At 40.9% G+C, this 27,742-nt stretch overlaps 1 protein-coding gene across 5 annotated transcripts; it reads right to left on the bottom strand.

Moving 5' to 3' along the window:
- Nucleotides 1–26,526, bottom strand: LOC119490802 (ras-related protein Rap-1A-like). 5 transcript variants are annotated; one of them, XM_037774295.1, is made up of 8 exons: nt 26,382–26,526; nt 16,688–16,776; nt 15,117–15,185; nt 14,709–14,765; nt 12,986–13,126; nt 8,245–8,388; nt 7,728–7,854; nt 1–1,121 (listed from the first exon to the last, which is right to left on the bottom strand). In XM_037774295.1, the coding sequence occupies exons 2-7, from the start codon at nt 16,742–16,744 to the stop codon at nt 7,765–7,767; spliced, it is 558 nt and encodes a 185-aa protein (XP_037630223.1). In that variant the 5' UTR covers nt 16,745–16,776; nt 26,382–26,526; the 3' UTR covers nt 1–1,121; nt 7,728–7,764. The 5 variants fall into 5 exon arrangements, with proteins under 5 accessions (XP_037630223.1, XP_037630231.1, XP_037630245.1 ...); XM_037774303.1 differs by having other exon boundaries at nt 16,688–16,781; nt 26,382–26,496; XM_037774317.1 differs by lacking the exon at nt 26,382–26,526 and adding an exon at nt 26,144–26,301 and having other exon boundaries at nt 16,688–16,781.
- Nucleotides 26,527–27,742: the final 1,216 nt, after the last annotated feature.

Genomic DNA, 27,742 nt, shown 5'->3' with positions numbered 1-27,742 from the left:
TGAAAATGTACTAAAATGTACTTTAATAATCCATAAAAGCTGGAACATCATTGACAGAAAAACACAAGAAGCATTATTAGAGTTGGTTTAGTATAATATATTTCAGCTTCAAGAGACATAGAAATCAATCCGTATTTTTCCCCATATTTCTTCTATAAAAGACCCATTTTTTTCTGAAGCATTAATATGCAAAAAAATGGCATTAGAATATATTATGGGAGCTATGAAATCCCAGTGACTGAGTATAAAATTAAGTCACATCAGAGAGAGATATTCGCAGAAGAGAAGTCCATGAACAACAGGGCGAACAAAGAAAAAATATATATAATAAAAATAATAATACATATTATAGACCTTGATCTATCATCACTGACATGACAGGCATGGAGAATAGGTGTATGGCTATAAAAAAATTCTCACTTTTCCACTTGATTTCACTTGAAAACATCTACACTTAATAACTGATGCATTTTTTTCATGCTCGTTTTTGAAGAATATTTATAATCATACAACTAAAAAGAGGTCAACTTCCATGTCTTTCAAATACGATATTGATATTGAAAAAGATGAAAAATACTGAAGTTCTAACTTTGTTTTCCTTCTTTTTAAACGCTGTTATTTTCTTTTTGTTAAACTGTCAAAAAATAAAAATAGGGGGGGGGGGCTGCTCTCTGGCCATGTAGGCGGCTCATGGGCGCTTTTTTTTTTTTTTTAAACTTTCAGAGGCTTTTATTATCATCATCATCATCATCATCATCATCATCATCATCATAAGTTTGTGGTGTTTGTTGGTGCAGAAAATGGAGACTGTCCGTTCAGGGTTCACACTGAAACTGAGACACAGAGGAAGGTCCTCGGAGGTGAGAGACCAGAGTCTTCTCGCTCTTACTGTCTTTTCTTTCTCTCTCTTTACTCTCCATCTCTCTCTCTCTCGCTCTCTCGCTCTCTCTCTCTCTCTCTCTCTCTGGTGTAGATCATCCTCGTCTTTGATAGGAGCAGTTCAGTCAGCTGATTCACCGTTTATGGCTGATGGAGGAGGGGTTCGGGGTGGGGGGGGTTGGTGGGGCTGTTGGAATGCTGGCACGTTCCAATCAGGGCAACAGTTCTTCATTACAGCATTTCTGCAAGACAGCACAGTGGTTTAGTCTCATTTTATAGCCTGACTAGGAGTTCCACAACACCATCTACATGTTGCCAGTGCCCTCTAGTGGCCAGTCAGTGATATTACAGTTGTAGGAAGAGTAGGAGGGAAACGCAGTAGGAGAAAACAGAAATCAGGTACACTATTTATATATAAAGCAACTCAAGAGTAAAATTTAGATTTTTAAGCTGCCTTCACATGATAAGAGATTTGCTCTTCGCTCACCGTGAGGTAGGGCACAGAGCCTTTTTAGAGGCAGCAGGTGAAATATCTCCCCGAAAAGAGCGCAAGGAATGCCATTCACCATTTCTAGGCAACAACAGTTGCACCTGTTCTCATGGGTTGTGCTTTGAAAGGTCAGCGGCAGCCGAGGTCAAAGTTGACATAATTTGAACTTCGAGCGCAGCGCTGCAATTTCGAGTGGTGCGCCACCACAAGGGCAGCGCTTCCGCCTAGTCGGCACCGCTTCCGCCTAGTCGGCACTAGTCGGCACCGCTTCCGCCTAGTCGGCACTAGTCGGCACCGCTTCCGCCTAGTCGGCGCTAGTCTGCACCGCTTCCGCCTAGTCGGCGCTAGTCGGCACCGCTCTCCCCATCGGAAAACAATGGCACAGTCAGCGCAGAGCGATATTACCACTGATCATGTGTAGACAGCTTAAGGGCGAAAGATGTATTCTTAATTCTTACAATCAAGATTAAGTCAAGTCAATTTCATTTACATAGCCCAATATCACAAATTTGCCTCACAGGGCTTTACAGTCTGTACAGCATATGATACCCTCTATCCTTAGATCCTCGATTCGGATAAGGAAAATCCCCCCAAAATCCCCTTAAACAGGGAAAAAAATAAAAGAAACCTCAGGAAGAGCAACAGAGGAGGAATCCATCTTCCAGGATGGACAGACAGGCAATAGATGTCATGTTTACACAAGATGGTAAACCTACAGTATTGACACTCAATACGACCAATTTATAGATCGATTGTAATAGGGCGGCAACTAACCATTGTTCTCATTATCGATTCATTTGCAGATTATTTTCTCGATTAATCGATTTAATTATTTTGTCTATAAAATGTCAGAAAATAGTGAAAAATGTCTATCACAGTTTCTCAAAGTCCAAGGTGATGTCCTTAAATAAGTCCAAAACCCAAAGATATTCAGTTTAATATGATATAAATCAGAGAAAAGCAGGAAATCTCCATATTTGAGAGGCTGAAAACAGCATTCTCTTCCATTTTTGCATGAAATTGATTAATCGATTATCAAAATAGCTGCCGACTATTTGTCTGTTGATCGACGATTAGTCCACTAATAGTTGCAGCTCTAGATTGTACACAACATGAAGACTTGAAGACTTGGAAGAGGTACCAAGCATAAATGTCCCTCAGTGTCAAGACCTGGTCTCAGCTTTCAGATCATTAAAGAGGACTCTAGGGGTCTCCTGAATCATTTACCGACAGAGGCACCTTCCTTTTGGACTTGTATGATAAGTGTATAAAAAGATACAAGGTCTGCGCTAATACCCACACTACATCTACACAATGTAAAAAAGTTCATGACATGATGGATTCAGCATGTATTCATATTAAGTGTGATTCTTTCTAATGTTCACATCAACTGCACTAATCTACATCAATTACAAAATGTGCACTAATTATTGTATTAGCTGAGCAGAGACATACAAGCATTTTATTGAGTTTGAAAGACAATGAATAACAAAACATAAACAGGATTGATTAAACTGATTCTAAATATATTAACTCGTCTGCAAATTTTAATGAAAATGTGTAATTTTTAGGTTATGGCCTCCGGTTTTTACCAATAGCAAAGCCTGAGGGCAGAGCAGAGACAACAGTCCTGCAAGTGCATGTCCAGCTGTCTCTTTGAGTGGTAGGCCTGCTATCATCAAACTGGACAGCGAGGGCAGTTGACTTGTCTCAGGGTGTCCAGGTAGAGCTCTTTCACAGCAGACATGTTGACTTATTGTCATTAGCAAGGTTAACGATAGCTGCAGTTCCAAGGCCATGCTGTTATGCGCGCTGCTGCAGCTCACTGGCATGACCAACTGGAAGGTAGCTGTAACTAATGCCAATGGTTTCACCTGTGCTTTTGCTGCTGTGACAGTCTGCTTTGAAAAGAGCTAATTGCTGAGTCTGTTAAGAGAATTACATACAAAACTCCCAGCTGGAGTAACATCCGAGTTAACTTCTAGATTTCAAAGTTTAAAAGACAACACAAAGCTCAATTACCAAGTCTATAAACTCCTCATGGCGTCTCTAAAGTGGCGCATTGCGGTGATAAAACAACATGTGGGCACATCTGACTCAACTCTGTGCACAGTTAAAACACCGAGGGACAAAAAGGACACCTGTTGCTGAAGGTGCCTAAACGAGTCTGAAAAGATGCCTGTATGATCTGTCCAGATTTGTCTCAAATACATAGTTACACTTGGATTTTTGAGGACACACTGTGTCTTTTATAACCCCCCTGTATCCAGCATGTCCTACAAAATCCAGTGTTGGAGCCAAATGCTTACTTTAAATTTGTTAATATAATATTAGCAATATTTTGGTTTTGTTTGTTAATGTTAATATATGAATTATCGCTATGGAAAGTGTGTTTTTCAGTTATTATTTTAGTGATTATTAGCTAATCAATGCCAGCTGGTTGGCTTGATAGACAAGTGACTGCAGCGCCTTTGTTTTATCAGTTCATCAGGGCATTGAGGGCGAGAGGGTTCTCAGGTATGCAACCATACAGTTTTAGACTGCTGCTAAGCGCCAAATATGAGATGAAAAGTGTCTGATTGCACGGCAACACACCGGCCTCTTCCTCTGCTGTTCCGGTAAGGCTGATCCGTTTTTCTGTGTGGAAAATCTTGGAAAATGAACAGATGGAAATAAGTAAAAGTTGTGACTCTTTGGATGCTTTGGGCACGTCAAACTCTAGCGCATATCGTGTAGAATCATAACAAAACTACGCAACTGCAAATACTAATAGTCTGCATCTTCAGAATCAATATACTATCATATCAGGTATCAGCTCTCTGTCAATTTCTGTCTGTCCCAGTGAAAACTGTGAAAGCACACTGGAAAATGCCCATGTTGTACAAAGTCCCATTAACTCACTCTCTCTGTCCTGTCCGAGGCTGGCACTGTACCCCCTCTCTTTCTCTCTCTCTTACAGTGTATTGTGAGCAGTGGAACAGTGGGGCTGTAATCCCATTAGTGTTGGTTCATTGGGCTGGCCAGCGTGTGAAGGGGGGGGGGGGGGGGGGCAGACAACGCCCCGGGGCCTGCTGACAGAGGCCCTACTCTCACACACTGGACCACTAACTGACCAACACAGATGGATTCAGATGAGGAACGCAGTGGGTGGTTTAGTGACCCTGATGTCTGGGCCAGGCACAATGGTACTGTCTGTTTCACTAATCCTGCGTTATCTGTAATATCAAAGTTTTATCCCTAACCCCCCCGCCCCACACACACAAACGCCCTGCAAGTTAAAAAGTGAAGGTAGATGTAAAATCTCTACCGTTGGCTGGTTTGGCAACACAGACAAAACTTTTGTAAACTGTGAGTTGTTCAGCTACACCCACTCTAATTTCTAAACAACAAAGAGGCTCCGTTACTGACACCAAACACACACTTTTCTATGTTACATCTATACACTTTTAATGAACTGTTTATGCTTTATATTCAATGCTAGCACATGGCACAAATACCACACAGTCTACTATAGAATGTATTACTCATCTGTTTTGATATTAACTGGCTTGTATGCTATAGGGATGCTGACGCCAGATCTTAGAGGATGAATAAAGTGATCAGAGGCAATAGTCTTTCTCCTGCAGCAAGTACTGATCCAGAAACAATACAGGAGATTCAGCAGAAGAGGTTCATGTTTAGATACTGTCAGCAGAAAATATAGTTATTATGATTATGTGATACTGAGATCCTTGTAAAGAAATTATTTGTCCACTTAGATTAAGAAAAAAAGGGGGGGTCAGCAACAGGACAGCAGCCCTGGTAAAGAGTGAGCATCTAGGACATTTCTTCAGCATGGTTGACGCCCACAGAAATGACAGCTTGTACTGAAGTCCTCCATTCGAAGGACAAAGTCTCCCTACTCATTTTGCCACCCTGCTGGACAGCAGTGGGTGTCAAACAAAAAGCTTAAAAAAATTCAGGCAGCAACAAATGACGGACGAAATGATGAACTCGAGGCTTCAAAACAGCAGTCCACAAACCAATGGGTGACGTCACGGTGACTACGCCCACTTCTTACATACAGTCTATGGTTGAGTTGAGTCAAGTCGAACCATGCAGTGGAAATGAGGAATTAGTTACAATATTTGTAACTTTCCACTGACAATCCGACAATCACAACCCCAGACATGGCTTGAACTTCTCTGTCAAGCTCCGTTTCTATTCTTCACACAAAAACTTCCTTTAATTTTAGTGTGTACATCCAAGTGCAACACCATGAATGCCTTTGAGGAGACACTGTCCAGCTCTTCACCCTGTCTTAGAGGAGTGGACATGAGGAACAGTTCTTTCCAAGCAAAGTGACCCCTTCAGGCTTATATCTTCAATGTATGGAAATACTGAGGCCCAGCTTAGTAATCTCCGTCTGAGGCGGGAGTCACATCATGAGATCTCACGAGATTTGCTCAACTGACTGAACCTCAACTCATCTTTCCAAGAAAACTTTCCACATCAGGGTGGAAACATTCTTACTGTGACTTTCTAAGTGGGCGAGCGTTGGGTTAAATCTTATCAACAGCTTCATTGGGTTTTTGGTTAATGTGACCAGCAGCTAAAATTAGAAGTGGCCAATATGAAGATATATACTGTGAGATAATAGATTTGTCTCCCTGGTGAGCTACAAGTCAAAGCTATTACGGTCAATGTTATAATTCAATGATGTATTGTAATTTTGGCTTTACGGGAACCTTATACCAATGTGATGAGGTACCTTGATTTGATCAGGTATTTAAGTTACTAAATGATAAAAAAAGACATATATAAGCTATTTCGTTATATATACAATATATTTATAATAGTTTCTCAGCTGAATTTTCCAGAAAATCAAGATACATAATGGTCTGGGATTCCAAGTAGATGTATCGTGACATTGCCAACCTCCAGATGAAATAGCATGCATATTTAAGACAATTGTAGAAAAATGTCCTTATAATTACAACAGAAGTGGAAAAAAAAATGCAACTAATATAATTCTAATAATGCAACTACCAATGTTTACAAAAAGGGCTGCCAGGATAGTAGCTCTAATGTATTATTAAGCTGCAATCCATCACCTAGTATGGATGAAGATGAATTATTGCATCACATACAGTAAATATAAGTAAAGACCAGTCTAAAATTAATAAACTATTTTCACTGTTTAGAAGGATTGACGGGAATAAGCAGCCTGGTTTACGGAACGTGTCTGTTTGCAGACTTCCTCATTCCCGGGTATCCGGCCAAACTGTAAAAAACGTGAAAAAAGAAGAAGCGATTCTGATTTTCCTGGGAAACAACCTGATGACAGATCTGGATTTCCTCAGACTTAACCAGCTGCTGCAGTCTGCTGAGGTCCATGTTTAAATCCAGCCATCGTACAGTGACTCATTCATTCAACAGCAATGAAAAAATTGCTAATGAAAGCACTTTTCACACTTTTGAAGGCTGACTCACGGGACGTTAGCCTGCCCCAAAACATTTAACTAATCGGCATCAAAGAAATGACAAGTGCAGTCATTTTTAGAAAGTGACAAGACGGACAAGGGACATGTCCCATACATACAAGTTATGAAAACGATGTCTGACTGATCTGTTGTCATGAGGAATAGTTTCTCTTTGGACAGTGACTACATGTTTAACCCAGGATAAAGAAGACTTGCACTGTTCAACACCAGATGCACTGGAATAAATACACACAAAAAAAACTTTTTAATATATATATATATATATACTGGGTCCAGTTAGATGAATCCAGGTCAGGTGTTAATTAGGGCTGTCAAAGTTAACACGATAATAACATGTTAATGCAAATTCGTTTTAACGCCACTAATTTCTTTAACGCAATCGAGGTTGTAGCGGGCTCAGTTTTAAAGCCAGAGTGAAGATACCGGCATCATATGAAACTATACAACCTAAGGAATCCATTGGTACCAACTATGTCATACTAACTTGTCGCCAAGAAGGTTATACAAGGCTCCGAACTTGCGCTAAATTTTGGCGAGGAAAAATCTGTATCTGTTGCACCCCCATCTGCCTGGAGGGGGGGCTCTCTCTCTGAATTGCACCTCAAAAGGTTTCTTCAGTTTCACTTCTGTGCTCTTAGAGAGCTCAATAAAGGACAGTAACCCCTGCTGACACAATGTAATATCGGGCTGTACAGATTAATGTGACTGCAGGCAAACAAACTCATAATAGACTGTGATGAATGATAAACTACAGCTGATGTCACCTAAGATGACATAGAAAGATCACTGCTATTATGTACCACTAATTAACCTGACAGCCGCCTATGAATCATGACCTCATGATGAATAGGTAAGCTGCTTTTAGACACACACACCTGGCTCAGAGCTGCTGCAGGGGCTGGAGGGGGGTCTTTAAAGCAGGACACAGTTGGATTTCTTTTTCGCCTTCTTCTTTTCCACTGGCGTTTTCCTATTTATCTGTCTGACCAGGTCATAGAAGATCTAAGAAAGACGACAACAAACAAAGGAGAAAACTCTCAGTGATTAAATGTGACTTAATGCAGTGGTAAAATTATCTCTCCTCTATTATTCTTACACACTGTGGAACCTTCACTTGAAGCCTCATCACTTAATGGACTGATGCAAACGTTTACACACAGTAGGTTTAACAAGGATAATCCAGTTGAGCTCATTAAAAACTGCATCTTAGATAAACCATACTGGCTTTTGTTAACACAAAATAAAACTTTGATGATGTCACTCTTACAATTAGGTCAGCATTTAAATACATCCCTGAGAGATAAATGTAATATTGTGGCTGGTTTTTGAGGACTAGTTGTTGACAGACAACATGGGCAGGGTCAACAGTGGTTTGTTCCTGTGTGTACTCACATCGAGGACGTTGATCTTTGACTTAGCAGAGGACTCTAAAAAGGCACAGTGGTTCCACTGTCTGGCCAGGTTCTGGCCCTGCTCCTTCCCCACCACACGCTCATCCTCCAAGTCGCACTTGTTCCCCACCAGGATCATCGGCACCTGAGGACAAACACAAGAAAAAAAAGTTTGTGATTTTATGTCATAAAATAAAATAAACTTGACTTCACACATGCAACCAAAATATAGCATTCTCTCTTTTAAAATATTTAATTTAGAGAACATTGTGGCAAAATGAGTACATTAATAAATACAAAACTGTCAGCACCTAAAAGAGGAATTGAAGCAATGAGAAAAGCTAATCAAACACAGATGTGTCTGGCATTTATTGTGAGTGGTAAGCCCAAAGGTTCACAAGTAAGCCCATAAAAAATAAATAGAGAAAAGGAAGGAAGAGGGGGCAAGTAGAGAGGAACATTTGGTAAAAGAGGAAAATTAAGAGTTAGATGATAGAAAGGAGAATAAAGAAAAGTAGAGGGGTTAGAGCAGAGAGTGAAATGGGTGATGGAACAATGTTAGTGGGTAGGGGTGGGAATCACCAGAGCTGACAGTGACAGTTTTGGCAAGGTAGCATTTGAAATATTTTTGACACTAGCACCAACACGATACTAAAGTTTCAGCAAAACATTCCCAAATTATACTTTTTAGATAAACCTTTGAACACATTCTATTAACAAAATGATCCAAAATCTGCAAATGCATCAGAGTGCATGTTTGCATTCAATGGCTTTAATGTGCATTTTGAAGTTTTGCATAAAAAAAAAAGCCAGAGCGGAAAAGCCAGAAATTCGACATAAAGCTTGGAAATTGTCTTGAAGGGAAAAGGTGGTATATCAAAGTCAAAATGCAATACAAAGTGATGGAAACGGATTTGAATAAACAGGCACTGCAGTGCCTGCTGTGCTTCTGTAGACAAAACGCTTTAAGTGGTCAGAAGACTATGCTCTATAAGTGCAAGTCCATTTACCATTTACCAAAGCTTTGAGTGGCATTTTGTTGCCACTCATCTTCATATGCCTCTACATATGAATATCAGTATGTTCAATAAATTTGTTCCTTCATTGGTTGCCACCTACACCTTAAAGGAACAAATATAACCTCGTAGGCACAGTCCTACTCACACATGTTTGCTGAGCATACTGGTGACATTAAAGTCTGTGAGGGTCCAGTGCCAACGGTGGACATTGGGACTGGGACATACTTGGATTTCCCTCGGGATCAATAAAGTTACTATCTCTCTATCTATCTAGTGAGAGTAATAGCAACACAATATTTGTCAACTAATGCTCAACTCATGTGCATCCTCCAAGTACAAGAGTGGAGACATGATTATTAACAGCTAAGCAGTCTACTCATTTCAATCTGAAGCCTGGATTACAGCTTCACAAATACAATCAAGGAAATCAATCCATCCCTGTGGGAAGGCAAAAAAAAATCATTTAGGTTCCACAACAGTGACAAAAGAGATTAAAGAATCAATATGGACTTGCAATGAATGCAGTTTCTTTTGGTTTTGTTTCTTTAGAAACGACATCCTAAACTGAGAACACAACCATAACCACTGACATGAAGTGCAGCTGTTTGTGGAATCTCCCAAAACACCTAACACTTCTTCTTTTGTGCCCCGACTCAGATATTTTAACAGCCAAGGTCAAAAAAACAAAAAACTCTCTGAGGAAGAGAGAATATTGTGGGCCAAACTTCTGCCCTGACTGTCACAGTGGGCAGCGTCGGGGGCAGTCAGGGTGTCGGGATGCGTCTCATCCTGCCTGCTGTTTCCTGACCGTCTATCTAGGGAGCACGCTGGCCCGGAGGAAGTCGTGGCAGCCCCGCCCAGCCAGGATAACATCGCTTTCCTTCCTGAATGTTTTCGAACATTTCAGCTGGATTCCACGCTCGGGCTGCTCTCTGGAATTACATGATAATGTGAGACTGTGTGTCTGGATTGCGTTCATTCGCCGTTTTAACTTGGCTTTACTATAACACCCACTGTAAAACTGTATGACAACAGAACAAGGCTCATGTTTAAGGAAGAGTTCCGTATTTGGTCTCAGTTTTTTTGAAGGGGGTTCACAGGATATTTGTGTTTGTGGTGCAGCTTAACAAGCAAAGGACATAATCAACTAGTGGAAAGTTTTTGCAGGCAGCACAACAGGCGCCAATAATATATCAGCTGGGGAAATCTATTTGTGGTGGGGACTGCAACAAATAAATCCATGCATGGGAAATTCTGACTTCGCTCCCATATCCTGGTCCAGAAACAGCACCCAGACGTGCCTTGTTGATCTGGAAAAACTGGATATTTGTAAGCAACATGGTAGTACCCCGACATGTGGCAACTTGCTTAAACTTGAGACCTTCTTCCACCCACAAGTCTACTGTTCAGAGGTCGTTTTTGACAGTGGTATGGCCACGCTCCTCCAGAAAAATGTAATACTTTTGAAGGCATAGGATGGATATTCCAGGGCCCTTTTTTCTTTTCCTTGCTCTCTCTGGGCTGTGGGGCAGACGACAGGAAACTGCGATGTTTAGATTAACCCCATGGAGGTTGCTGCTTGATGTTTGATATCCAAACAAGCCCTCGCACTGGACGGCTGAACGACATTTCTCCCAGGGGTCCTGGGAGAACCGGTGGTATGCCCTCCTAACACAAACTCTGAGCCAAGCTGGGATGAAAAAAGGATGGAGAGAGGGGACGGTAGAACGGAGGTATGCAGGGAAGAAAAAATGTTCAGTGTCAGCAGCACACAGGGCAGCATTAGCATACTTGAAGAATCCACAGAGAATCTCTTCAGACGCTGTTAACATGCTACAGACAGGTCTTGTCCCGCCCACAGTGGTATGATCGGATTGTGGGGAACACAGAACAGGAGAGTATAGAACAGGGGAGTATAGAGTAGCTTAAATGAATGGAGCCAGTCGTTCCAAATGGAGCGGTGACGCATAAGCATGGAGTCAGGCATTAGTACCGTCCGAGTCACACAAGCGAGAGACGGAGATGGCCCAGAAAAGTCATAAGACCTCTCTTACATAAGAACTGTGGAAGGAAGTAAGGGGAGTGAGCTTTTCATACACTGCTGACTGCTCACTCACTTTATTCTTCTCTCCTATAACAACATTTTTAAGGAGATGGAGTTTGGCCCTACTGTGTTCAACGTAGAGTCATTAGAAGGTTTGTTAATTGAGCTTGGCGTTATCAAGTGCGTCTGTACATTTTGCCAGCTTTGCAGTAAATGATGCATGGAAGAGCTGAGAATGAGAACAGCTGCAGCAGCAACTTGAATGTCTGCTTTAGCGATAGCTTGAACGCTTTCTCCAAATAAGAAAACGGTCCTCTTGGACGGAAAAAAAGAAAACATGTTAAGCATTTCCTTTGGTCGTGCAATCCTGCAAGGGCCAAAGAAAGATAAACAGATGTCACGGTCATCGTAGGTAAAAGGGATGAATCACCAGTGGACTGATAGCTGACAGTAATACTCAGATAAGCACAAACTGGGGGATATATTCCGAGGGAACGCAGTTAGAGAACAAAAGGACGTCAACTGTTTTCTTGCACGTTGAGGAGCCACTGATCCTGCAATCCATCTGTTAGCCTGAGGCTAACCTCAGTTCCCAAACCACGTAGGCTCTAATGAAGCACCGCAGCCTCACGATCCAGTGTGTTTTTGATGAGCTGAGGCTTTCCTTGCACATCATCCCTGACAGTCCAATCACACGCACAGAGTGCCAGACCACAGGAAGACCACAAGGAAGGCCATAGAGAAGAGAAGAGGAGGGGAGGCACAAAGAGGAACAGATATAGAGGAAGGAACAGAAAGATGGACAGAAAAGAGTGGTATGAAACTTCTGCGCCAGGCTGCAGAGGGGCTTTTTAGATGGTTGAAGGGGAACAGCAAGAGAGCGAGGGAAGGAAAGAGTGAGAGGGTTATGGTAACATTCATTCCCTCCAGAGATCACCAAAAAAGGGCATCTGAGATCCCGCTGACGCACTATCTGGCCTACCAGAGAGGGGACGGAGGGCTTACTCACTCTGCAGCCTCACAAGTTACCAGATACAGAAAAATGGAAATGTGTTTCTAACAAACAGCAAACTGGGAAAAGAATGACATAACACATCCTCTTTTTATTTGCACTGTTATAGATCCAGGCTGAGGGGCGGAAAACCACATCGTATGTGTGTAAAAAGCAAGACTATGGGTTTAAAATCCATTAATGGGGCAAAGACATTCCCCTACTTTTTACTGGACTCTTAGCTAAGTGGGGACTTTGGCTCCATGTTAAACAGATGAAGTGATCAAACCACAGGGCCTGCGGGACGCTAATGTTGGCTAATGTTAGGCTACGTACAGTACACAAGTTTCACTAAGTGCTCTCTCATTGTTTTCACTCCACAGGCAACACAGAAATGGCATTGTGACACCATGTGCATTATGTCGAGGTAATACAAATTTGTAATTACTGGCATAAGATGCAGTGATTATTACAGTGTTAGATGGTATCCATAGCAACAGTGCAATCAGGTCTCGAACAATGTAGGCGGCTGAGAACACAGAAGTGGGGAGCTTGTAACCTATCTGTACTGGTTTTCAATATCTGTGTTTCTACAACCCGTTAAGCCACGATATGCAAAATAGAAATAAAATGAGAAAAAGTTGGGAATAGCTGATGTGAACTTGCTTGTAAGACGCTGTATACTTACATCCTCTGTGTCCTTTACTCGTAGAATCTGTTCTCTCAGGTCCTGGAGGTCGTTGAAGGTGGACTGTGCTGTGATGGAGTATACCAGGGCGAAGCCTTGGCCGTTCTTCATGTACAAGTCCCTCATTGCCGTGAACTGCTCCTACACAGCGGGAAAAATAAGAGACCATGAGCTCTGTCATGTGTTCTCAGGCATTTTATAAACATTTATTGTAAAAGTCTATTACATAGAACAGAAAATCACAATGTTGCTGAGATTCAGTACAAATAGTGACAGATTTAATTGCTGGATCTCTGTCAAGTCTTCCCACAGCACACTCACACCATTGTGCAGTGTGGGTGATCTATCAGCACCCTTTGATTTTCCATTAGAAACAAGCATGAACTTGTATGTTGCTTCTGCACCATTAACATACATACAAATACCTTACACACACTCTGCTAGCATACTTGTGCTGGACAAAAGAGAGAGCCATTCCTGTGTGAAGAAGACTTTGAGTCAACAGCTTTGCTGTGAGGCTGGACTTAAATGCTCAACTTCATCATGATAACACGCTCATAATGACGATGCTAACATGCAGCCATTTAGCAGGTATAATATTTAACGTGTTCACCATCTTAGGCTACAGCCACACTAATACGCTTTCGTTTTAAAATGCATAACTTTTGCTACATTTAAGCATAGTGTCCACACTACTCCGGTGTTTTAGAGCCCGTACAACGGAGACGTTTGAAACGCTGCTGAAGTGGGGGTCGGGGTTGCGTTTGCGTCTGGACAGGGGAGAAACGGAGACCTTTGTAAACGATGGCGCAGACACCCACGTTTGTTTCTTGATACGGTCTTATAAGTCACGATGTGTCCTTACCTGATTCGTCACACCCCTATCACGTGACACTTTTCCAGAAGAAAACAAACAACATCAGCTATGATTACTGCTACTGCCAGTGGTTAATTCAATATGGACCTTGTTGTCTATGCTATCAGCTGTTGTGCAGTTACATTTTTTCATTTTATAATGCTACTACTGCCTACATGCTCAGGAGGCACGCTGATAATAGAGCAATTTGCGAACGGCGTGTCCAGCAACTTTATCTGCCCTACGGAGCAGACGCTTGAAAGCACAGTTTGTGGCTTCGAGGAGAGCGATGGACATAAAACAAAGGGCTTTCCTTTCGTTATCCATGCTTAATTTGTTCTGCACAATTATTGTGAAGTTCACAAATAAACCTGTAAATGAACAAAGCCTAAATGCTGCTCTCCAGTATGACAAGGACTTCGAGCCACCCGGCAGAGCTACGAGTGTGATAACAGACACCAGCAAAACCGAGAGGAAACAAGTGAGACGTGTGTTGACCAAACTTTGATTAAAAACGCAGTTTTAAAACAAAAACGTATTAGTGTGGATGTAACCTTAGTGTGGCGTGTTAATGTGCTACCATTAACTAATGAGCACTAACTAAAGTAACATACAGCTGAGGCTGATATGAATGTCATTAGGTGTGCCGTTATTTGGTCATCAACCAACACCAACCACACCCAAGTTTTGATGCTAGATTAAATATTAAGGGCTAAGATAAATGACATTTCTGTTTTCACTCAAAATAAATTTCTGTGGAGTTTTCCACCACCTGAAATGTCAGTGTTCAATACGGGGACTCAGGGGTCCTTCTACACAGCAATACAGGGTATCGACAAAAATGTCTGTGGTGTGGAATTCACTTACTGTGCCTGCTGTGTCGAGAATTTCAAGCATACATTGCTGCCCATCTACCTCCACTTGCTATAAGAGAAAAAAGAGGCAACAGATAATGTAAAGCTTCATTTCAGGTCAATGAACACATCATATTCCATATCTAAATAATACTGCATACAATAAAAACCAAGAGAGACAACTAACACAGAGGAAGAGTTGAGATAGAAGCAGGATATTATAATGCATGTAAAGTCAGAGACAGAAAGAAATGAAAAACAGGAGGGAGAGAGAGAGAGAGAAATAGAGAGACGAACTGAGTTAGACGAGACAAAACAAGAGCAAAATATCATGACGTGAACCTGCAGAGCAGCTGCTAACAATCAGCTCATTCCTATCCGGCTCTCTGCCTCCCCCTTTCTCCCCTCTAGGGACACTCACCTTTCTGTACGAGTCTTCTATTGTAGGGTCATATTTTTCCACAAAGATTCCCTGTACAAACTGAACTGTCTGTAAGAGAAGACACAGAACAAGCCGACGTCAGATCAATGTGACCTCCTGGCCACAAGAACAAAACATCCAGAGAGGCAAAAGTGACATGTGTCCTTGCTTGTGTTATCACAACAACTCGGTGGGGCACTGAAGAGGAGGATGCTCATGATGTTGCCAGTCAGACCAGCCAGGATGCAAGAAAAAGGCTGATCATCTTACAGGCTACGTTCACATTACAAGCAAATGTGGCCCATTTCTTCTGCTAAATTCGGCATCATGTTTCACTCAGTAGAACACTGATTTAATTAATCAAGAAGATACAACAATAATAACTTACAAAAATGTGTAAACTGCGTCGTCAAGGCAGACGAGAATTATCTGGGAAACATCACGTTTATTCACTTTACATGGAGCTAAAATTATTATGTTAAATCGTGTTCGCCAGATGAGTTCATTTCTCTTTATGAGTCGTAAGAAAACATAAATTATCTTTTAATAGGAGTAGATGTTTGTCGGTAAGCTTCGCTACGTTTAATTTAACAATATGTCAACGGAGGTTTTCCTCCAACAGTAGGAAACAGTTGAAGACTTTATTTGCCTCGTTAGTCATTTAAAATGTAAATTAACTGACAAACACACGTTTCACAATTCAGTCAGTTCCTCTGATAAATTCGTCATGTTTCACAAAGCAGAGCCGTGCCGCGAAGCTTCGAATACCTTCGAATATTTCTCCCCAAAGCTTCGAGAGCATTAAGCCCTGTAATGTGAACGTAGCCAAATACGCACGTGACATACATATGCAAATAAAGAGGTCTAAATAAGGACTGTGCTACATTAAGCACTGTGCTTAATGGAAGGTTTACATTAGGGGTATACAGAGTTCAACTGATAATGTCTTAACGTCTAAACATGTCAGCCTGCCAGTTTGAGGGATTAACCTGACTTCAACACCTGGTCGAAGTCAACTAAGCAGGGCATGCAACATTTCACAGACATTTATGATCTTCGGACAAACCTTGTAATGACAACAAGATACTTAAAAGTTCAAGATTTTGCTGTTCTACATCAAAATAGTGAAATTGGAAAATTGGAAATTGATTTCCACGTCTAGAACCAATGGCAAGCTTAGAAATGGCATGTACTGTATGTCAATTCTTGACAAATAGATGGGAACTATAGACACAGACAAGCTTGCAGCACACATAGCTAATCTGTCTAAAAGAACTGTATAACACTGGGCTACAGGATGGTAGACCAGGACACTTTGTCAGGAAACAAGCATGTTACCAATAAATAAATAGTTATAAGAAAAGCAAAAAGGGGAAACAGACAGTTTCATCTGTGGTGTTGTGGCTCCCCGTGACAAAAATGCCTTAAATTATTTTTACAACATAGTTCTCTCCAAAGCAAAATCTATTTTTTTTGCAGCTAAAATGACCAACAAAGAGTTAAGGAAACACACTTCAGAGGTGTTAGATGTGAGGGGGGGGGCAAGAAGGGGTTCAGGAGTGAATACTCACCAGAGCGGATTTGCCCACACCTCCAGAGCCTAACACCACTAGCTTGTATTCACGCATGGCGGGTTTGCTTCACCGGACAGCCCAACAGTCTGCACTGGACAAATGGGGAAAAGCAAAATGGGACAGACAAGATGAGAAAGGTGCAGAAATAGATAAAAAGCAAAACAAAAAACCAAGATCTAACTTTTGAAGCAAAACAAAAGGATTTTTTCCACTTCACAAAGGAAGGATTCTAGTCATTCCTGGAGGTTATGGACAAGAAGCAGCACAACAATGGAGGGAACACCCATAAGTGGAGCTGCTTCAGGGTGGAGGAGGTGAAAAGTATGTGACCCCTTCTCTAACACAAACCAGCTGTGGTGTGTACGAGCGTAGGGGGAACTGAAGGGGAGATGATGCATAGATCTGGCAGATATTCCTCCTAATGACACCATCATCTGGCCTTCACACACCAAAACACACCCTGCTGTAAGATGTTTTAGTCACTCACTCATTCCTGGTATTGCAAGACAGCAACATAGTTTCAGTGTTTTTGACTAATGACAGAAAGCAGCTGAGGGAAGTGGAAACTGAGATGGGGAGGAATTGTGAAATTACTGGAATATCCCTTTAAGGGATGCAGAGGCTTCAAATCATTGGCACACGTTGTGGCGTAAAGTCAGTTGGGTTAGCCAACTGGGTCACTACGAGTTGGGCTACAGCGACGGAGAGACTGCTACACTGAGGGTTAGTTGTGGCGGGGTGAAGTGGGGGATTTCTGACTCTTTGTTAACTTTCTGGCTTTACATCAAATTATATTTTTTGTAAAAACTGATGCTCGACAAAAGACAGATTTAAACTACAAAACCTAAGCTTTCCAAGAGGTAAGAAAAACAGCCCTACTCTGTGACGATTTAGTTTAAGAAATAGGAGAATTTTCTCAACCCATAAAGAAACGCTTAGTCCTTCAATTTAGAGCTGCAAAGATTTGCAAATTAATAGGGGTGGGGGGAAAAAAATAGATACAGTATAGTATCGCAATATTTCATGTGGCGATATTGTATCGATACATGGACTTCAAGTATCGATCTTTTATTAGCCTCTTAACAATCCAATGACCGCTATTCTGTCTGTCAGACGTTGCAGCAGGCTCAGTCTGTCATGTTAGCTAATAACATGATAGACGCTCCAAAAGTTACACTAAATTTTGGCGAGGAAAAACTGGCATGGCCATTTCCAAAGGGGTCCCTTAACCTCTGACCTCAAGATATGTGAATGAAAACTCTGAGACGAACAGAGTGATAATGAGGCCCCACGTGGGGCCTCCAATTAAAGCTGATGTAGGCAAGATTGGAGCAAATATGATTAAAAAAGGTTATTTTTATAAAACGGTCGCTATATGGTGACAGTAGTACATGAAACAGGTAACCTGAAAAAAATCATGTGCCTCTGTCCTCCGGTGCTCCTAACGGCATCTGCAAGAATTCACAGACTGGAGGAAGACAAGCAGTAAGAGCTGATCTGAGATCTGCTGCCCATCTGCTGTCTATGAGAGCCAGCTGTCAATCACTTGCGAACTCTGACCAAACGGTCAAACTATGCAGCGCTGATCAAATATGAATCAATATTATGTTACTGTAATGCCTATTTCTCACCTCAAATGTTTTCAGAATCATCTTGTAGTGCACGGTTTAGCTGTAAAATGAGAAAGTTTGTGACGCCGCCACAATTGTGAAATCTGGTGAAGGAACGCCAAATTCCGGTCACATGACCGGAGCACAGCCAATAGGAACGCTCTCTCAATGAAATGACATGTGATTGGTCAAAGTCTCCCGTCACGGGCTAGATTTTCTAAAGCCTGAAAACAGAGCCATGATGAGGTGCAGAAGTCTAGTTATCTCTCAGAAGTCTTGAATTACAATATGCTGAAAGGTTATTATGGAATTTTTGCCCAATGATGCCAAAAATATACTGCCTACTGCCACTTTACCCAATTAATCAATTAGCTGATTGGAACAATTTATTTTGATGACCCATTAATCGTTTTAAGTCCGTTTTTAAGAAGAAAAAATGCCAAAAATTCAAGTCAAGAAAATAATTATTGGAGTAATCAATAATGAAAATAATCATTTTTGAACTTCAGTTCATATGAAAAATCCCTAATCACCAAAGTTGGATGGTTCTTTACTTACAAAAACTGTCATGCATTTCTTTTCAATTTTGTGTTGAGATCATTTCCCCCGTTAGTATAGTTCATAATCATTTTTTGTGCCTGTTCCTGCACTGAAAATTAAGATTAGCAGATCAAAATCAAAACAGAGTAATACTAAATCACAGTGGACTCAGGTAAGGTCGGCAACACCATCATTTTGGGAGCTACAGTAATCATCATCCTTATGCCTAACTGTACCACATTTACCAAAATACTGATAAAGGATGTAGCTGTGGCTGTACCCAAAAATTCTGAGGGAAAAACTGACTCTAGGTTTCAGCGGTACATCAGAGGAATAACTGGCCAATAATTCCCAAACCAAACAAAAAAGATACAGCTCGTCATGGGTTGAAAAGTGCAGTATGTTGGCATCAAGGGCTGTGTAAAAAATCAGAAAGTGGCTTCAAGTTAAAATCAGGTCTCAAGGGAGAAAGTATAGCCTCGCTTGATAATCAACCCTTTTTGCAAACCATTAAAAAGCTAATCGTCGGCAGCCATACTGGGAAGCAGATGATCCCCTCCTACACTGTTCTTTTTACAGCACACTCCATCGAAATACCCAGGGGGGTGGACAAAGAAACTAAGGACCTCCAACTTCAATCACAAGCAGTGACCATGTGGGATATGAAGCCTGGACTGTGAATAATTCATACTCAGTAATCCTCTACACACAAAGAGAAGTTCTCCTTGCACGATTAGGGAGGAGCCATAAAGAAAGAGACCAGGGCTGCACGAGTGCTAATGCAAACAGTCCCTGCGGCACTCTCATGTAAACATTCAAGTTCAGAGTCAAGTGCATGCACAGTGTCACACACACGATGTCATACAGACAATGTCACACTTAGATTTAGGCAAGGCCTCACTCTTCAGCTATCCACATGCCATGCTTCTTGTTAGGGATGTTAATAATTAACCGTTTAACTGTTAACCGACAATACGAATTTTGGCCGATTAATGCTACCAGTTAAAAAGTTAAAAGAAATATAATTTTTTTTTAAAAAGCTGAGCAAAACTTGTCAGTAGAATAGCTGGTCCACCTTAAAAGTTAGCCCACCTAAGTGAGCATGAGCCGAAGTTGTTGCAAACTTTGGGGCTAACGACATTTATTTTAATGAGCAGGTAGCTGGCAAGACACAGGAACTTGGCTTGGGTCTTGAAGAGCTGCAGCATTTAATCACTGACAAATAAACTGTGCACACACTGCACTGCTACGTTCACAGCTATAACGTTACTGCTAACTTCATAATCATCTCTCTCTCTCTCTCTCTCTCTCTCTCTCTCTCTCTCTCTCTCTCTCTCTCTCTCTCTCTCTCTCTCTCTCTCTCTCTCTCTCTCTCTCTCTCTCTCTCTCTCTCTCTCTCTCTCTCTCTCTCTCTCTCTCTCTCTCTCTCTCTCTCTCTCTCTCTCTCTCTCTCTCTCTCTCTCTCTCTCTCTCTCGACCGGACACTCACTAACGTTACGCCGGGATTGCAAAACACTTGTGGAAACCCTGACAGAGTACACAGGCAGACCCAAAGCTGACAATCTCACAGCTAAACTAATTGATGTGGTGGACACTAAAGTGGCTGCATGCATCCACGACAAAGCACACAACATCGTGGCTGCTAACTCTCCCGGACAGGTGAACTGGGGACTCAGTTATCTGTTTTTCACATACAATACAGCTGCCGATAAATGATGGATTTAACCCGTTTGTGCATCGGCTTATCGTTTCAGACCTGATCGGCTTGTTAGGCACTTCAACCCCAGCACACCTGCTTGCAGCACACTAACCTTGTGGGTTAACAGTTCAGGATCAGTTAACGAAAGTCGGCTATGACTCAGAAGAAGAAAAAAAATGTAAATTAGCAAGCCTAGTTCTTGTGTGAACACTGTGGACTAACCCCAGCTAAGAGAGATGACGTCCAGAACCCGCTCCATGACAGATTACTATGTGACTACTTCAGAGGTCGTTATGGAGGACGTCTGCTCCTCCAAAAAAAGTGCAGTCAAATTTTGTCTGTGCTTAAAAATGCTCTGAGGTGTGCGTCTAGGATTTATTGTTTTCATTTTTTACCACAAAAATAACTGAAATTTGAAAACTAAAGGACTGGTCCCGGTTTAAACAGATTCATCTCCATTTTACAAGAAATTATTATAAATTCAATGGTTTCTTCTCATGTTAGAGGTGGCACTCTTCCTTTCAGGAGAGGCTGGGTGCCACATGACAAAATGATTGGGAACAGCGACATTCATTACATAAACTGGTGTACTCTCCCCTTCTAGAGCAATACTCATTTGGGAAATGAACGTCAAAGTTAGTTGTTTTGTTACCAACTTTTTACATAGCCATGTCACCCTCTGTTTGTCACTGTGTGAAGATTAGCAGGTAATGTGCTGGTAAGCTGACGATGAAGCTCAACTTTTGCCGACAAATAAAGACAATCAAGTTAAAATGCATCATTGAGCATTAACCACTTACAAAGGCAAGACTGTAAGTGGGCTTATGTCTTACTGTGCTCGAGTAGAGGGAAGGACAACATTTCACAGCTCGAGTGTGTTAATTCGTGTCTCGAGAATGGCAAAGTGGACGACGCCTGCCAAGACACAAATACCATTCTCCCAAACTCAAATGACATTACTAATCAACACTCAAACTAATTCTGCTTCATATTCAATGAGTGAACAACACCTTTAAACTCTGTTCTTACTGAGCTTCCCACTCACAACCGTAGCATTTTCTACAAACGGCAGAAAGGATGCTCTTGCTTTGACACATTTTCTACAAACTTTCATACCAGGAAAAAGTACACACACCGCTGCACTCTCTCAACCGCCTGCCTACACACTCACAACGCACACAAACACACACACACACACACACACACACACACACACACAAGGCCATTTAAGGATATCTGCCTTTTAAAAATCAAACCTCTCCCTCTTTCCACTGCCCTCAACTACACACTGTCATTCCCAACAAAACAAACACGCCGCTGCCGTTCCTCTGCTCTCGTAGTAACCCCAGCAAATAAGGAGCGAGGGAAAGCCACATGCCACAGAAAACATGCTCCACCATGACATCACTGCATCACTCACCCTCTACAGCCAAAGGTATGTATCCATCTAAGGCTGAAAATTGGATGAGGTGGTGCCGCTCGCAAGAATATGCAGCGAACGTGTCTGGATGCACTGCGTCTCGAGCTAGAGGAAACTGAAATTAGGGAGCAGGAGGCTTCACGGCTAAACTACAATATTCAGGATGCATTATTTCCTGGAGTAGTGACGCTAATCCAACAGCAATGAAGCTGTCATAGCGCCTGACTCAGCAGGGCCGTGTGATTGACAGCTGCCTTCTGTATCTTCCAGCCAGTGCGGATGGTGAAAATGCACACATCCGTTGGTTAAGCTAGCAGCAAGATGATACCGACTCGTGTGTCATCTTCTTATGTGCTTGCTTGTTGACCCACATGACAATTACAGGAGCTACACTGATAAAAAAAAATAGCCCCTTGAGGTTTTTTTTACGGGTAGAAAAAAACAGGGTGAGATAATAGTAGCTCTGGTGGAGTGTTTTTTAATGTTGATAAGCTCCTGGTTACTCATTACCTTCACCACAACCACAGTTCACATCACTTGTTCACACTGCGCTTAGCATAAGAAACCCACTAACTTTAGGGGAATAACCCAGAAACTACTGTCAGCAGAAAACCTGTCATAGAAAGGGTTCCAGTAAAGAAGACAGAGTGCTTTACTTTACAGCTAACTTATTTACCAATATCCTAATAATGTCTTCAAAATTTCCGGGAAAGAACTACATTATAAGTGCTAATTATAGGGGGAAACGAGACTATTTTAGTTAGTTTCTGTTGAGTTTAAAAACAGCTGTTGAAATTCAGAGGAATTCCCCTAACAGTACTGCTCTATTTTCAAGTTGATATGTATTCATTTTAATTAAAATGTATTATTCAATTAAATTTGATATTAGTAAGGCTGTCAAAGTTAACGCGATAATAACGCATTTACGCAAATTTGTTTTAACGCCACTAATTTCTTTAACGCATCAATGCAACTTGCGATTTTTAGGTTGTAGCAGGCTCAGGTTTTAAAGCTAGAGTGAAGATATCTGGTATCATATGAAACTAGAAAAACCTAAGGAATCCATTGGTTCCAACCATGTCATACTAGCTCGTCGTGAAGGAGGCTAAATAACGCTCCAAACTTACGCTAAATTTTGGCGAAGAAAAACTGGCATGGCCATTTCCAATAGGGGTCTCTTGACCTCTGACCTCAAGATATGTGAATGTAAATGGGTTCTATGGGTACCCACGAGTCTCCCTTTTACAGACATGCCCACTTTATGATAATCACATGCAGTTTGGGGCAAGTCATAGTCAAGTCAGCACTTTGACACACTGACAGCTGTTGTTACCTGTTGGAATTGAGTTTGCCATGTTATGATTTGTGCATATTTTTTATGCTATAAATGAAGTACCTGTGAGGGTTTCTGGAAAATATTTGTCATTGTTTTGTGTTACTAATTGCTTCCAATAATAAATATATAATACATTTGCATTAAGCAAGCATATTTACCGACTATATTAAATACTTGACAAATCTCCCTTTAAGGTACATTTTGAACAGATAAAAAATATGCGATTAATCGTGATTAACTATGGACAATCATACGATTTATCGCTATTAAATCATTTTATCGATTGACAGCCTTAATTATTAGAAACTTTAGTCTTCATATGTTAAACTGCATGAATGCCCGTAATCAAATTGCACATTTTTGCATGTTCAGCTGACCTGTTGTGCGTTAAATAACTAAAACAATAGCAAGTAGTTAATTGGAATTAATTATTTGGAAGTATCCCAATTGAACCCCGTCTCTAATTAACCTATAATTAGTGCCAAACTACATAGTTCTTTCTAGGAAACTTCCGAGTAAATTAGGAATTTACGAGCCTATAAAATAAAACCTTACCACCAGTGCTTAAAAAACGAAATGCTGTGATTTATTAAGAGCTGATCTTCACATGTGATAGATAACACTACATTAACATCTTTCAGGTAGGACTGTCATTCGATTAAAATATTTAAATCGCGATTAATCGCATGACTGTCCATAGTTAATATCAAGACTTATGAGGATGTTTCTGATGTTAACCTTTACGACAATTTGACATTTACTCATCTCACTGAAGACAAACTTCCTGCACAATCTTCTCAATCAAAACTATGCCTGATGAGGAAAGAACCGAAAGCTCCCGTTATCTACTCTCATAGCTCTTACATCTCTTTTCAGGTCCGCTACAACCCTGAATGCCCCTCATGAGTCAGAGCAAAACTGCGCCCTGGCACACAAAACTTTTGCTGTGACTTAATTATGACAAAGATCTGTATAACTGACAAACACCATCAGCAGAATACATCTGTGTCGCTGGGGCCTTGACCTGTAACCACATCCTCTTTCCAGAGCACAAGAAGGCTTCATGCTGATAGGATGGAAAAGGAGTAGCTACCTAACTAAAATAGCCTCTTCCAGTCTCTGTTCCTGTTCAAGACCCCAGACAGAAAGGCTTGGTTATAGAAGTAGGGGAGGAAGTGGGTTTGTAAGCCTGTATCTCATCATCAAACCTGGGCTATATGAAGACATTAAGGGTACAGGATGAGGCACATGTCTCATTTCAGTTAACACAAGATGGAAGGGGAAACAGGTCTACTTCACTTCACTTTTGATAACCTATTAGATAGAATAGAATAGAAAGCTTTAATGTCATTGTATTAAATACAACGAGATTCACAGTTGCCACTTCTGGTCAGTGCTTTAAAACAAATACTTGACAAGACTAAACGAGGCAGATAAAACATATAACAGGTAAAAACACACACAGTTATAAAGCAAATAAAACAGGTAAAGAAGATGTAATAAATAAATATAAACAGAAGTGTTACACTAGAAGTATAAAATTAAAAAAAAATAGATGTAATGTAAACAGAGGTAATTGCACTTGTAAAATAGGTAGGGTAGATGTAATAAATAAATATAAACAGAAGTGTTACACTAAAGGTATAAATTATTAAGTAGATGTTATGTAAATACAGGTAATTGCACTTGTAAAATAGGTAGTGTAGATGTAATAAATAAATATAAACAAAAGTGTTACACTAGAAGTATAAAATTAAAAAAAAATAGATGTAATGTAAACACAGGTAATTGCACTTGTAAAATAGGTAGTGTAGATGTAATAAATAAAATGTAGACAAAGGTAGTTGCATTTGAGGTGTATATTGCATCAAGGATATTATGCCCAGACAAATGTATTTCACATTCAGTGTATTAATATTGCACAGATTTATTGTTTGTTCAGTGTCCGTATGGCGTATTATTATATTATATATTATAATATTATATTATATTATTATATTATCTGTGTGTTTATAGTTTTAAGGATGGAGAACACACCAGCAGTAGCAGAAATAACCTGCAACAGGCTGTGACATAAAGCATGGCCCCAGACAAGAGAAAGTCATTAGAGGTTATCTCACTGTGAATCTACCTAATTTGCTTACAGCAGTGGCATAATGCTTATCACTCCAGGTCATGCTATAAATCCCTGCAATCTGTGTCTGTGACTGACTACACCACAGAGCAGCAACTAACACTCCCATCGATGCATGATTATTATCATTACACCCTTTAGCTTCCATAACATCAATAAAACACCATAACCCGCTTACAGATAAACACTTAATCTTTAATCCAGGCAACCTAGACCAGCATGAACATCCATAAACAATCTGGTTTCACACCAGCAGCAACTACACCACTAAGTCCCGTTATCAAAGCTCGTTAGCATAATGCGGCTAACTAGCTAGCTTTAACTAGCCAGTGAACAAGGCCTATGGAAAAGAGGCTGAATCACGCGTCATCAACGCAGCATATCTCCGGGGCGTATTGCGCATGCGTAGTAAAAATCTGTCCAATCGAAGCGCAGCTTGAGTTACACTGCGCATGCGCAATACACAACACAACAATGCCGTGTCCCAGCCTCCTTCTATAGCCCGTGCCAGCGACGGGCCGCCGACACTTAGCAACCGTTAGCTCATTAGCACGTATGCTAACACATTCCTCTCCTTAGCGTATAAAACACACAGATATGTTGTCATAAAACACAGCACATTTCACAGCTCAAACGTCAAGCTTGGCAAGGCTTTAAATGAACCCTTATCACGATGTACTAGCTGTGTAAAGACGGAGTTGTTGCTAACGTTACCTGCCCTTCCTTCCTTCCGCCTGGTGGCCTTGACTACTAAAATGGGAGTGCACTCTCTCCGGTTTAGTACTTGCGGTACGATTTCTCCTCGTTTATCCGACACATGCCGTGCACACCCGGCTGTGTCTGCTCCTTATCCCGTTAAGTGTCGACGCGACGTGCTCACACGCTAATAAGCTTATTATCTGACCGCGTTTTCTAGCCTGTATGTAGTAAAGTTTGGCCGTTTTCCACTCACCGTTTCTCGCTCGCTGTCTTTCGCCGCTCCGCAAGTGTCAGTTCTCCTCCGGCCTCTCGCTCTCTCTCTCGCGCTCTCTCTCTCTCTCGCTCTCTCTCTCGCGCTCTCTCTCTCTCTGTGTGTGTGTGCAGCAGCAGACGTCACTCCAGACTATTGCTCATTTTTCTTAAAAGGGCATGACACAGACACACCGACCACCAGACCATGCAGCATCATCTGCATGATAACTAACTAACGGGGCTGCTGCACGGTGAGGATGATGAGAGGCAGGAGAAACACACACTGGTTGTATTCATTATTATTACTAATGTATTGCAAACACAATTCATCCAGTTGAGTTGTATTTTAAACAATACAAAAAAATGATTAAATGATTAAAACTACATAGTCAATGAATAAGAGCTGTTTTTTTTTTATTTTGTTCAAGTCAAAATCAAGTCTCAAGTCATTGAGGACAAGTCCTTGTGAAGTCACAAGTCATAAAGCAACTTTCTAGTCAATTTCAGGTTTCACACAGACTAGACATTATTTCAACATTTTCCTTTAAAAGCTGTTAATATTGGGGTTTTTTTTTGCTTATAGAGCTGAAAAGATTTGTCCATCAATCAAATAGTAGATAGATCTACAGAAAATGTATGATAACGGGGCTGCACGGTGATGATGAGAGACAGGAGAAATACACACACACACTGTTTTTTATTCATTATTACTAATAATACATTGCAAACACAATTCATCCAGTTGAGTTGTAAAACATTGCACATTCTTCAATGATGAGTTACTTTATTCCTTTCAAAATGCAAAAAAATACTAAAAGAAAAAGTATTTTTTGTATGTGAAGTGATATCACTGATCATCATTGCATTACCCAAGATGGTTAAAACTACATATTCAATGAATAAGAGCTGTTTTTTTTGTTGTTTTTTTTTTGATCAAGTTAAAATCAAGTCTTAAGTAATTGAGGACAAGTCCTTGTGAAGTCACAAGTCATAAATAAAGCAACTTTCTAGTCAATTTCGGGTTTCACACAGACTAGTAGACACTATTTCAACATTTTCCTTTAAAAGCTGTTATTATTGTTTTCGGGCAATTAGGGCTGAAAAGATTTGTCCATCAATCAAATAGTAGATAGACCGACAGAAAATGTATAGACTTTAATGATCCACTAACTGCAAAAAGATGCCCAAAAAGTCATAGGTTCCTCTCAAATGTGAATATTTGCTGTTTTGTCTTCGTTTTTTAGTTATTATTTTGTCATATCAAGTCTCAAATCCTTGGGGGCAAGTCCAGGTGAAGACATAAGCAACTTTCTAGTCAATTACAGGTTTCACACAGACACACCATTTCACAATTTTCCTTTA

The sequence above is a fragment of the Sebastes umbrosus genome, chromosome 1, assembly GCF_015220745.1.
Source record: "Sebastes umbrosus isolate fSebUmb1 chromosome 1, fSebUmb1.pri, whole genome shotgun sequence".
NCBI classification, from domain to species: Eukaryota; Metazoa; Chordata; class Actinopteri; order Perciformes; family Sebastidae; genus Sebastes; species Sebastes umbrosus.
The sequence above is the reverse complement of the archived record's forward strand: the minus strand, read 5'-3'. Positions and strand labels throughout refer to the sequence as shown.